This window comes from Buceros rhinoceros, unplaced genomic scaffold (genome assembly GCF_000710305.1).
Source record: "Buceros rhinoceros silvestris isolate BGI_N320 unplaced genomic scaffold, ASM71030v1 scaffold868, whole genome shotgun sequence".
In the NCBI taxonomy this organism is placed as follows: Eukaryota; Metazoa; Chordata; class Aves; order Bucerotiformes; family Bucerotidae; genus Buceros; species Buceros rhinoceros.
The window spans coordinates 6217-18104 of record NW_010426104.1 but is presented as its reverse complement, the minus strand read 5'-3'; the positions used below and the strand labels follow the sequence as shown (position 1 = coordinate 18104).

The 11888-nt window shown below is 52.9% G+C and overlaps 1 protein-coding gene across 2 annotated transcripts in view; it reads right to left on the bottom strand.

Annotated features, from left to right (window-relative positions):
• The window catches only part of BOC (BOC cell adhesion associated, oncogene regulated), a 24376-nt gene extending 12810 nt beyond the window's left edge, over positions 1 to 11566 (bottom strand). For both annotated transcript variants that reach the window (XM_010141331.1, XM_010141332.1), the window contains exons 1-6: positions 11405 to 11566; positions 10758 to 11036; positions 2364 to 2510; positions 1630 to 1773; positions 901 to 1194; positions 4 to 175 (exon numbers count right to left, since the gene is read on the bottom strand). In XM_010141331.1, the coding sequence (XP_010139633.1) occupies positions 4 to 175; positions 901 to 1194; positions 1630 to 1773; positions 2364 to 2510; positions 10758 to 11036; positions 11405 to 11489 (1121 nt within the window). In that variant the 5' untranslated portion in view covers positions 11490 to 11566. The remainder of the gene's footprint in view (positions 1 to 3; positions 176 to 900; positions 1195 to 1629; positions 1774 to 2363; positions 2511 to 10757; positions 11037 to 11404) is intronic.
• Positions 11567 to 11888: the final 322 nt, after the last annotated feature.

The window sequence follows — 11888 nt, the reverse complement described above, 5'->3', positions numbered from 1 at the left end:
CCCAGCCGCAGCACCCTGCGCGAGAGCCGGAGACGGTGGCTGGCGGAGAGGGGGACAGCGTTGCGCAGCCACATGACGGTGGGCTGTGGGTTCCCTCGCACCTCACAGGTGAACTTGGCGCTCTGGCCCCATGGAATGATCTGCTGGGACAGCTCCATGGTGACCTCTGGGGGCTCTGTGCAGAGAGAAAACATGGCAGCTGAGTGCCACTTGGCAGGGAGCAAGGCGCAGTCATGGCTTTGCACTTTTCTGTCTGGCAGAGATAAGAGCGAGTCATGGATCCTTACCCCACCCCAAGTCCCATTCCCTTTGTTGGGGCCCTCAGGGGTCTGCTTCATTGCACCTCCCCTTCAGTAACCACGTGAACCACAAGCAGAGGTGGCCCAAAGCCATCTGCCCCTCTCAGATGACAGCAGCCCCCTACAAGTCCCATTGTTCTGAGCTGAAATGCTACTCTGCAAAGATTGTGCTTGTGCCAAAATAAAATACTGGCACCTGGATTAAATGCAATCCAATAAAACAGGCTTAGCCTCCCTAATGCTTTTGAGAAGAGCAAGCATGCATGGTGGAAATATCTAAGGTGTAGTAACCCTTAGATTTCCCATCCCACAGAGAACTTCCCTACAGAACAGAACAAAAAAGCAAGACGCTTCCCTATGCCAATGTCAAATATGTCTAACAAGCAGCCCGTCCTCCAGAGCAATCCCAATGCTACAAAGAGAAAAGCTTCTGCAGAGGAGGTGAGGATCCATCATCTCCAGCACATGGCAGGAGCTAGGAATGAGGAACTACCATCCTCAAGGAATAATTTGTCCCATCTCCTAAAAACTGGAACCACAAGCAGAGGTTTGCATTACACTGTGGTTTGTCTAGGGAGGGGAAGAGTATGGCAGCACTCACCAAACACCTGGACATTGTAGAAGATGAACGCGGCTCCGGCCTCCCCAACCCCATTGTCAGCTGTGCAGCTGTAGGTGCCTGAGTCCTCCTCACTTGTGGAGTCAATCAGGAGGTTGCTGAGCAGGAAGCGTGTCTTGTTGTACGCGGAAACGCTGGAGCCATCCTTGGCCCAGGTGACCCGTGGCGGGGGGATCCCGCTGGCCACACACTCCAGGATGAGGCTTTGGCCCTTGGTGACAATGATGGTCTGAGCTTCGGGTGGGTAGATTATCCGGGCTGCCTCTGCTGTGGAGCCTGGTGAGGAGAAGAGGAGGAAGGAGGTGGGTGGCAAGAAAGGCGGCTGGTGGGAAAGAATCCTGTGCAGAATCCAGATAGGGGTAGTGGTAGAGATAGTGTGCTGCTCCCCTGTGCTGGGGCACTTAAATGACAACACAGGCCAAGTGGAATATTACTTATGGGATGTGTGCACACAGCAAGGGGTGATGTTAAAAGGTGAGGGGTCTTTGTTTGCCCGTCAGGAAGATCAAATCATGAGGAGGTATGGCAATCCCAGGGTTGCACACACATTCTTCCAGGAACAGACTTTGGGGCCTTCTGCTGCTGGAAAGGAGTCCTCCCAGCAGCAGAGAATGTTGGTTCACACAGGAAACCAGCTCTGATAGCACCGTATGGATTTCCAGGGCTGGAAGCGCTGTGGAGAAGACCTGCAGTGAAGGGAGAGTGGCTTACGTCTCACACGGAGCCTCTCACTGGAGACTGAGGTTTTCACCTCCTGCGTCACAGGGTTGTAGGCAGCACATTTGTAAGTCCCCTCATCATCTTGGCTGGCATTGACAATCTGAAGGTTCCCGGATGGCATGATAAGGTAATTGTCTGGAAAGAGAGAAGAACAGCTGACATGGTCACAAGATATGCTCCCACCCAGCATCCTGGAAGATACGCAGTGCCCTGAAGAAAAGGTGGCCCAGTGGAAAGGGGAAAAACAATGCAGTAACACAGACAGCACTGAAATGACCCCTTTTTGAGTACTGGGGGGAGCAACGATGGAGGGAACAGAGCATCAGGAGAAGCTAGCTTGTCACAGGTACATGAAGCAGATGAAGTGAAGCTGTAAAATTCAGATCCAATTTTTAAAAATATCCCCAAATTCAAAGTTGCCTTTATCCAGGCTGGGATAGAAGAACACTTCACGGACACATGGAGACACCCAATGAAGAGTGATGTTGTACATCACCTAATTCTGCTTCCCTTCGCCTTACTGCAAACAGGTGCTACATGAGACTCCTCAGTCCCAGGCAGCGGAGACATGAGGGAGACCTGACAGAGGTCCTAAACTAACCGTGCTCAGACCATCAGCCAAGGGACAAGAAGGCAGCAGGCAGACAAAGCTACTGCTGGTAGGGAAGGGTAAAACTGAGGGTCCTGGGTGGAGACCCAGCAGGACAGATCACTGTGGCACTCACCTCGGGAGGCCTCTAGCCACTCCTGCTTCACACTGTAGCGGACCTGAGCCTTGGGGTGACTTTCGGGCAGGTCACAGGCAATAACAGCTGTGTTCCCTTCATCCACCTCAATCACGTGCTGGCCATCGAACTTGAAATCTTTGAGATCTGCAGACAGGGAGAACAACAGGGCATCTCAGTGGCCGAGTCAGCACCTTGGTGTCAGCTCATCCTCTTTCAGGGCTGTTTCACTGCGGTGCTGGCAGAGGACCGCTCTGTCCCCAGCAGCTAGGGAAAATGGCCTGGTTTCAGAGCTGTATTTTTTTTTCTTCTCCCTCCTACAAAACGGATAACTTAAAGCACAGCTTCTAGAGAAACTGCCTGCTCCACAGTTGAGAACCCGAGTGTGAAAAATAGTGGCCTGAGAGTAAAAAATGAGCCAACTCACTGCAGCACTGAAGGCGGCCAAAAATGATCCTTCTGCCACCTGCTATTTCAAACGTGGCTGCTGTCCTTCTACCAAGAAAATAACTTTGTAGTCAGAGAGCCCAGCCTGTTTCAAGGGTGCATAGGTGCCAGAGTGGGAAAAGGTGTATGAACGCTGGACACTCCCAGAGCTGCCCTGAGCTCCTCCAACACCTGACCAATCAGCATCTCCACTTTGGGCACTCTCACTCCCATCAAATACCTCAGGGCCGGAGGTGTGTGCCCAAGCAGTGCCCATGTCCCAGTTCAAAGAACAGGGACGTGTAACGAAAAGCAGTTCCTCCTCTACAGCCGCCCCCTCCCTAAAGTAGCTGTGAAAGCGCTCTTTCCCAGCACGTGTTCCTCTGCAAGGCTGTGACGGGGGCTGGTCCCCTGACAGGGCCAATGCAGGCAGCAGGACTGGAAGCACAGGAGCGGCAGGGAACGGGCACTTGACTTTTTGTTTTCCCTGTTTTTCAAAGCCAGAGGAAAGGACTCTGGTGAAACCCTGTGGATCTGTCAGGGCAGGGAGCACGCCCGCCTGGCCCCGTTGAGCTTTCTGGAGATGAAACAGGTCCGCACTCTCCCTGGGCACAGTGGTAAATCTTGCTGGGGCACTGCAAGCCCACAGTTTGTCTTGGCCAGCCTGTGCTGGGAGAGAGAAGTTTTGTGCCAGGAAAAGAGTCCCACACACAGTTTTACAGTGCTGTGCACTTGTCCAGGTGACCACTAGCAACAACTCCACATCTTGCAGTCAGTCACAAGTCACACTGTCTCATCGAGGCTCAAGCCTGCCCATCTTCCATGGAACCCAGCAGTAACACACATCTCCTGAGTGGCACGCTGCTAAATCCGGACAAGACCACACTTGCTTTTCAAAACCCCATGCTAAGGCAGCTTGTCGCATCTGTCGCCACGGCACGGCATGGCCACGTGCTGTCAACAGCTCCCTCGACCCTTGAAACTCATCCCAGGACGTGGCGCCCATGACCTCGGGCAGTTTGGAGAGCCGGGGGTGAGGGGGGGAAGGAGGAGGTCTGGCGGCAGGCAGACAGCAGGCAGCCTTCCTTGGCAGCCCCAGCCAGCAAAAAACCGTGTTTTTGTTCTCTGGGAAATGCAGCAGCGCTCCAAGAGCAGAAGATAACTCTGGCTCCAAGTTTCTCCCACCCACAGTCATGGAAAAGTGACATGAAATTTCTCAAGCAGACTTTCTGATTAAAGCAAGATCCTTTATGGACTTTAAATAAAAAACAGCTCTCTTGGCAAGGCAGCAAGAAAGCCTCCCCGAGCACAGTGCAGAGGGGCTGCCGGGCGGCTGCTGGGGGAGCCAGCGTTCCTGGGCCCAGATCTAAGGGAAGGGGAGGAGGCTGAAAAGAAAGGGGGAGGTTTTGCAATGTCATAAAAATGATTTGCAGCGAACGTGCTTAATACTTCTGGAATTTCTTGGCATCGTTCAATTAAAAAAAATAATAATAAAAAGAAGGAATATGGGTGAACTTCACAAATGTGATTAATCCTTTAAGACAAACCAAGGAGGGGAGCCATGTTTCCACTGGGTGTTAAAGCCAGATGAAGGTTAACTCTTAACTTGTGAGAAGCTGGCAGCGCCTCGTGCTCCTCCAACAATGAAAGTTACTGCTGGGGAGGGGAAGGGTGCTGGATATTTTCTCCTCTTTGCTTTTTATACTTGATCAAGGAATAAAATAATAAGAGCCACAGAAATGGAAAGAGGTGGAGAAGACGCAAGAGCCCAGTGTCTGCCTGCCCACATCATGCATATTTCCCCGATCAAGAAAATATAAACGAGCATCAGGAAAATTAATGTGCGCCTTGGTGGTCTGGATTCATCACAGCCAAATTAAGGTTTTGGAGCCAAAGCATAGGCTCCAGCAATGCTGGCAGGGATCTGCACACACGCACATGCAGACCCCGAAGAGGAGAAGGGGCCCAGCAGCCTGAAGGAAGAGCAGACCCACGGTCCCAGCACAGCAGAGTCCACTGGGAAGCACCACACTCTCAGAGATGGAAAACTATGTCCCTGTGCCAGTGGGACCCCTGGGATGACCTTGGCCTGAGCGGCATGAGGGTCTCCCAGTCAGGATCACGTGCGGCCCTCCAGATGGCAGCTCAGCCCACTGCTCTCACAGCTGCAAGTGCTGCAGCCCGATGGAATGGGGAGTGGGACCCGCAACCTTTCCTGTCCTCCCTTTTCTGCCCGACCACAGGAGATGAGTGGCAAAGTTGTGTATGGAGGAGGAAAGGATAGAGGAAAGGGATCCTGGGGTGGGTGGGCGAGCAAGAACTGAGCACTGCCAGAGAAGTGGAGCAAAACCTGCAGGGAAGAGGGGAAAAACATCAGGTGGGCAACAGGACAAACTATTTTCCAATACGTAAGCATATGAGCTTCCTGCCAAACTTCTCCCCTGAATTCCTGCTCTCCCACAGCAAACAAGACTGTTTTATTTGCCAGTGGGTTTTGGCCACGGGCAGTCTCAGCCGCTGCATTCCCTGCTGGTACAGACATCCGCTAATGCTGGTGGGTCAGCCAGAGCTGGCAAGGGGTGGTAGAGAGCAACTCGGGCCCCCTCCATGCATGGGATGAGCTCCGCCTCACACATCCCATTGCACTTGGCCCCAGCACAGCAAAACGGAGGGTGCCGTGCTAGGCTGGGACATCCTGGGGGCTTTGAATGAGTGCCCTTGTGATGCGAGGCGCTACATGTGCCTCTCCCTGCCAGGCAGTGCAGTGCTGGGAGGGGTGGAGGAGAGGGGCAGCACTGCAGGGGGATGCAGCACTCTCCCCTTCAGCTGCCTGCCTGGCTGGCAGCAGCCGTGCTCCTTGTCTAACATGCAATTTGCACCCCAAGCCTAATTCCCACTGCAGCTGGGAGAAACCACATCCCTTCTCCACTGGCTGGGTTTTCCTTTTCATATGCATGGTGCCTGGCATGCCAGCCCATGTCCTTGTCTTTAAAAGACACACTTGATCACAGGGTAAGCAGCAAGTTCTTACCCACCAGCCACGGGCTGGGAGGTGCTGTGGACAGGCAGAGCGAGCACTGCCCCAGCCATGCTGGGACAACAGGTCTTTTTTTTCTTTTTTGTTTAGAAGGGAGTGCAACCAAAGGCCATTGTTTGTGTCCTGCTCCAAGGTGCAATGGGGTGAGCTGGAGCACAGGGAGGGCCAGCTCTGTGACTAGTTGCGCCCCTGTCATTGGTGAGGGAAACCAGCTGAATCCCAGGGCTGGGGGCCAGGCAACAAGGCAAGCGAGACAGAGTGGATTAAATGAATGTCAGACCATAAAGAAATTTGGAGAAGCAGCAGTAGTAAATAAAATGCCAGCCCTCAAGGTTTACCTTGCTGTAGGCAAGAGAGGGAAGGGAGAAACTCCAAGAAGGGTACGGGAGGAGAGTCCCCCAGCCTGGAGGCAGGCACCTTCCACTAATCCCTCCTTGACTGTCAGAGCAGCCTGGGCTTATGGCTCTTGCTCCCTGTCCAGTCAGAACCACAGGAGCCTGGGCACTGGTGCTGTCACCAACAGCCCCCTCTCACACTGGGACAGGCACAGACCCCTGGCCTCCCATCTGTTCACACACTCCCAAACACATCCTCCCTGCCATGCCCCTGCCCCACTTACCCCACATTGCCCCAGGACCCTCTCACAGCCCTTCTGACACAGCTCCGCCGGCTCACGAAACACCACCTGTGTTTTCCTTCACTTCCCTCCTCACACCACCTCTGCCCCTGGGGCCAGAACCCCCTGTGCCTCCTCAGCAAATGCTTTTCCAACACGCAGCTGCCCCCTTCCCTCTCTCCCTCCCGCCATTGCCTCCAGGGAGCCATCGGTGGAGAGGCCCAGGCAGAGAAAAATGAATGAGCCTGTCTTCAGAAAGCAGCTGCAAATTCCTGGGGGATGCCCAGCCCGACCCGGCGCAGGGTCACTGCCCACCAGCACCGCACACTGAGGCCCTGCTTCCCCCATATGCTGCCACAAAGCCGAGAGCTGCCCTTGCCCACGGCATCGATGGAGGGCCACAGGATAATGAGCCTCCCTTGTCCCACAGCATTCCCAGGACACAGTCACCCTGCACTTCTCTCATCCCTGACCATGGGGGATACACCGGAGCAGGTGGAGTTCCTTTGCTGCACCCCTCATCTGTTTTTTTGTTTTGTTTTTAAATGTCGTGTCTATCCAGGTCAGGCTTGCTATTGCACTCATTGCACTGATTTTCCACACACAACTGAATGCTGGGAGTGACGTGGCTTATGACACCTCTGCCCGTGGGCTTTGCTCCTGTCCCACACTTCAGCTGTCCTGTGAGCTCCACCAAGGGCTCTCAACCCTCCGAGTCTTTTGCTGTTGCAGGCCCAGCGCATAAATCTGGTGGATTTATCTGGCTCCACCAGAGCGCACTGCAGCCATACCTCCATACCTTTTTCATATAGCACCTCCACCCAGGAGAGGAGCTGGAGCAGGGCTTCTGGCATGTTGGCAACTTTGAGACCTGGAAGCCGGCAGAAAAAATACCTCTCTCTTCTGTGTAGCTCTCTGTCATATGAAAGCTCCGGGCCTGGCTTGGAAAACACTGCCCTATCCATTCAAGCTATCTCAGACTCCAGCCCACGACCACCAGGCTGAAGGGCTGCCTCAGAGCTAGGCAGGGCTGGCCTTGTGCAGCATGGCCAGGCTGGCAGCAAGCAGCAGGTATCTATCTGCACCGATGTGCTACGGGCTGCCAAGGCTGAGAGGGGGATCACGAAGCTGGTACTAGGTTGGCTCTAACTGGACTCAGAAGTGCCCAAGTAATGCCTGAAGTGCTGCTCCTTTTGTTGCTTTAAGAAATCTTCCCCTTTCTGCAAATGCCTCCTCCCTCCTCCCCTCTGCTATACAATAGCTATTTAATCTCTGCTGAAGGAATTAAATGCTAGTTTCAACCAGCCCTCTGAGTGAGAGAGAGCAGAGATGGACTCGGTGTTGCTGTGCCACATACAGGAGAAAAAGATATCAGTTCCAAGGCTATGCTGTGGCTGCCAGCATTGCAGCGATGGTTATCTGCTTGCTGACTGTCAGCAAAGCACAAGGAGGCCCCGAGGGACCCGACAAGCACAGCCTGTGGCACTCCAAAGGAGGCGGAGAGAAAGGAGTGGAAAGAGCCTGAAAGTAGGCCAGATGATGTATACCTCCATACCTAGCAAGTCACTTTTTTCCAAGGACTCCAGGTCTTCTTCTAAAATAAAACTAAACCTTGAAAATATTTCCACATCCCTCTGTCCTGCTGCTTTCATTCATAATCTAGTTTCCCTCTCCCCCGGCCTCCTAAAATAATTTTTGCATGGTGCTAAGACTTTCAGAGGGTTTTCTTTCAGCCCAGCAGGTGATCTGTTACAGATGTACCAACTGCAATGCCAACCTCCAGAAGCTTCCCTCTCCACCCCCAAAAACCAAGGTCCCCATAGAAACAGCTCAGAGGAAGGCCCTGTAGAGGAGGTCTGGAGCAGGAGTGAGAGCCCTTGGCACATCTGCTACCATAGCTTTCAAATAGTCCCACCACAAATTGATGTCCCCTGTTATGTCAGATCAACGCAAAGCCACTGTTGCAAGCAGCCTCTAGCTCATGAAACTGGTTATTTGAACTCCTCTAGAAGTTTCAGCATCACATCTTTCCTGAGCTTGCCTTCTCTCTCTTCACTTGTTGACCATCAAGTCTTCCCCACCTGGGGCCTCTCTATTGCAGAAGGCTGTCTGGGTGCATGGGACATGGCCTCTGCCGTCCCCAGCTCCCCTTGAGGACAAGGGACTCATGCAGTGCAGCACAGAGATGCTTCACAATGGATTAGTTGCTTGTTCATCGAACCTCTGGCTCCTATTTTATGAGCTCCACTGAACGGTGCTCCCGACCTCCCCTCAGCAGTAGTGCCTTTGCCATGGCAGGGACCCCTGCAATCGGCAAGTCCCTCTCTTTTGCACCCGCATCCCCACTTACAATCTGCTGGCTGAAGGTCATTTTGCTCCAGGAGAGAGCTGACAGACTACTCAGCTGTGGCTTTGATTTGTCCTGGGAGACATGGAGAGCCTTGCTCTAGGACTTGTCTCCTCTCCACCACTGATGCTAGACCAAAGCAGATAGGTAGGTTGAAGAGCCCACATTGTCCCAGGAGACAGAGATGGTGGCGGTGGTTTGGGGTAAGGGGGAAAACCAGAAAAGTAGAACAGCCTAAGAAGGAACCCATCAGGCTGTGGAGCTGTGCACACCCTGCTCTCCTAAATGCAAACCATGCCCTTGGTAATCCCATCCACCTCTCCCCTCCTCTGTCAGGCCACCAGTGCACACAGCCCCCTTTCTGCTCTGGAATGTGTTCTCCGAAACTTAATCTCAGCACGGGGATCAGGCCAAATCCCCTGACAGATTCGGCCCTGTGACAACCCCCTCCCACCCCACTTCAGAGCTCAGAAGCTCTCCTCTTGCTTTCCTTTGCCTCCTCCTCCCACCCAGCTTGGCCTAAACATTTCACTCCTGATTAATGTATCAGTGACAAGCCAATAGTTCTCGGCCTTAAAGCAAAGCCAGCCCCCACTTTGTACAAACATTTTCACTTCTTCATTTTTTTAAGACTTAGCTCCAAACTCCCCCTCGCCAGGAAGATGAAGCCCTTTCCACACCCAGGGGCTGTCACTGCCAGGGGATAGCAGTCTCCCCTGCACTCACTTGCTCCACCAAAAATCTGCACAGGCCTCTAAGGAGATCAGACTCTCCGTTGCCTAAACAAGGGTGGTCCAAACAGAGTAGCCGCCATCTCAAGCAGGCCTGGACTGCCCTTTCTCAGATGCATCCAAACACAGGACTTTCTCACATTCGAGCATACTATCTGGCCAAAACTAGGCGCCTGTAAGAGCAGTTCCCCATTCTGAGACGCTCCCTCCCATCCACATGCCTTCTTGGTCTGTCGCCAGTGACAGAGGGCAGCAGTGAGGAGGAGCATGTAAGCTCAGAGATAGGATCAAAGTTCTTTGCTCAGAGCTGTGCCTCAGAAACAAGGTGGGTCTTTGCTGCCCCACAGAAAGAGCACAAAGCCCTGGAAAGGGGGAGCATGTCCTCCGGGACCACAGCAGTGGTAATGAATACAGCCTCCTGCTCCTCAAAGACAAAAAACTAATTCTGTAGTGCATTTAGATGCTTTGCCTTCCTGTATCCAGCTCCTGTCAAATTCTGTGCTTGCCTTACCAAATGAAGACAGCGCAGGCTCTGCCTTCAACATCTCTGTGCAACCCTTCTCCCACCATGCCTCTCCCTCATCGTGCCTTTCAGCAAGGGTTCTTCTCAAAGGTGCACAGAGGAACACCAGCTGCTTAATGCAGGTCCTCAGAGATGCCTCTTCACCACAACCAGACTTACCTTTCCTTAGTGTGAGCATGGGAGGCGGTACTTTAGTTATGATGAACCCAGGGGCAACACAAGAAAGTGCAGGTTCCATCACAGCACAATGGACTTCACTTTCTGTAGGTCAGGAAGGCAGTAAAACTGAGCACACACTGACCCAGCACAGATAACAGCCCTCCAGCAGCCCAGGCAGTGGTTTGGCCATCAGCACCAGCAGATACTTTTTGGTAACCTCAGTCAAGAAGTCAGCAACCAGGTGAGCAGCACAACAGTCAGGAACCCAACCATGCACACAAACCCCACTGCTCAGGTATTTCCTGCTCTTTGTGGTGTTGCAAAAACTGTCACTGCAGGACAGGTCTGCAGACTACCATGCAGAAGGACTGCTTGGGTCATGGCTGGTCCACAACATGACAGCCAGTCCACGATCCAAAATGCTACAAAATGGCCTAAGCCAAAGGAGCCCTCCCTTGATGTCAGCATGAACAAGCGAGCATGGATGAGCCTCTCAAGATGCACAAGTGATGGCTCAAGCAACGCAGCGGATGGCAGAGGACTGAAGCTACTCACTAGCTAATGTGACTACTGCAGGGACACTGGCAATGACTCCTTCAGGCACATGAACAATGCACTGGTATCGCCCCACGGTGTGGTTGTTGAGAGCCGTGATGATGAGTTTCCCTTGTTCGACACGGATACCCAGCAACTCATCCGATCCAGGCAGCTCCTTCCCGTTCAGTCTCCAGCTGAGGTTCACTCTGGGGGGGTCCACCACACACCCCAGGCTGACTGGGCCCCCAAGTTTTTGGACAATGGAGGCAGGTTGCACTGTGACCTGCAGAGATTCAACTGCAGAGAGGGAAAAAAATGGGAATAAGAAAGCTCTGTGAGACCAAGCAGAAGAAAAGACAGAGGGTAAAACTGCAGTGCTGGTACCTTTTGCATTCCCCATCATTTCTGCTTATGCTGTACCTTCCCCTTAGCTCCCCACACACCCACCCTAGTCCTTGGAGATGCAAAACAGTCCCATTTCTTTTTGGCACCAACAGACAGAGATGTCCAACTCTGACTGCATTCCCCTTCTAGACCTTTGGTCAAGGCTATTGAGGAAACAGTGGAGAGAGGAAACCACTTTGTGCTTGAGGCAGGGCTAAGCTGAACAGCATCAAGGCAAAACATAAGCAAAATGGAACAAATGGGTAAGAACAGAAACTCACTCAGTGTAGCAAAACAGCTAGTGGCTGTGAGGATGAGGTAAGTGATGGGGGACATGGGTCTCTTCTTTCCACGTGTCATTGCCATCCCATGCAGTGTGTCCTGGGGTGCCCAGGGAAGGTTCCCATAAGCTGCGTCAGGGGATGCAGTAGATGTGCGGCAGCAAATTCCTGCAGATGATGAGACACAATGGATGAAACCCTCAGACTTCCCTCTGCTTTTCAGCCCTGCTTGTCTTTCCTACCAACATCCATAAACTACCAGGGACTCCTTGAGCCAGTGGGCTGAGGCGGCTACAGAAACTGATACAAGCAATTCTCTTCTCCAGCCTCTCCTCTAAGCATGGTTGCGAGTCTCCCAAGACATTGCATCCTCAGCCCTCGGTCCAAATCTATGTGAACACACATAGACTCCCCCATGTCAGACTTGGCACAGTGAATGCCTGTACTGTGCCAGCAATGCACACCAGGCAATTTTCAGGAGCAA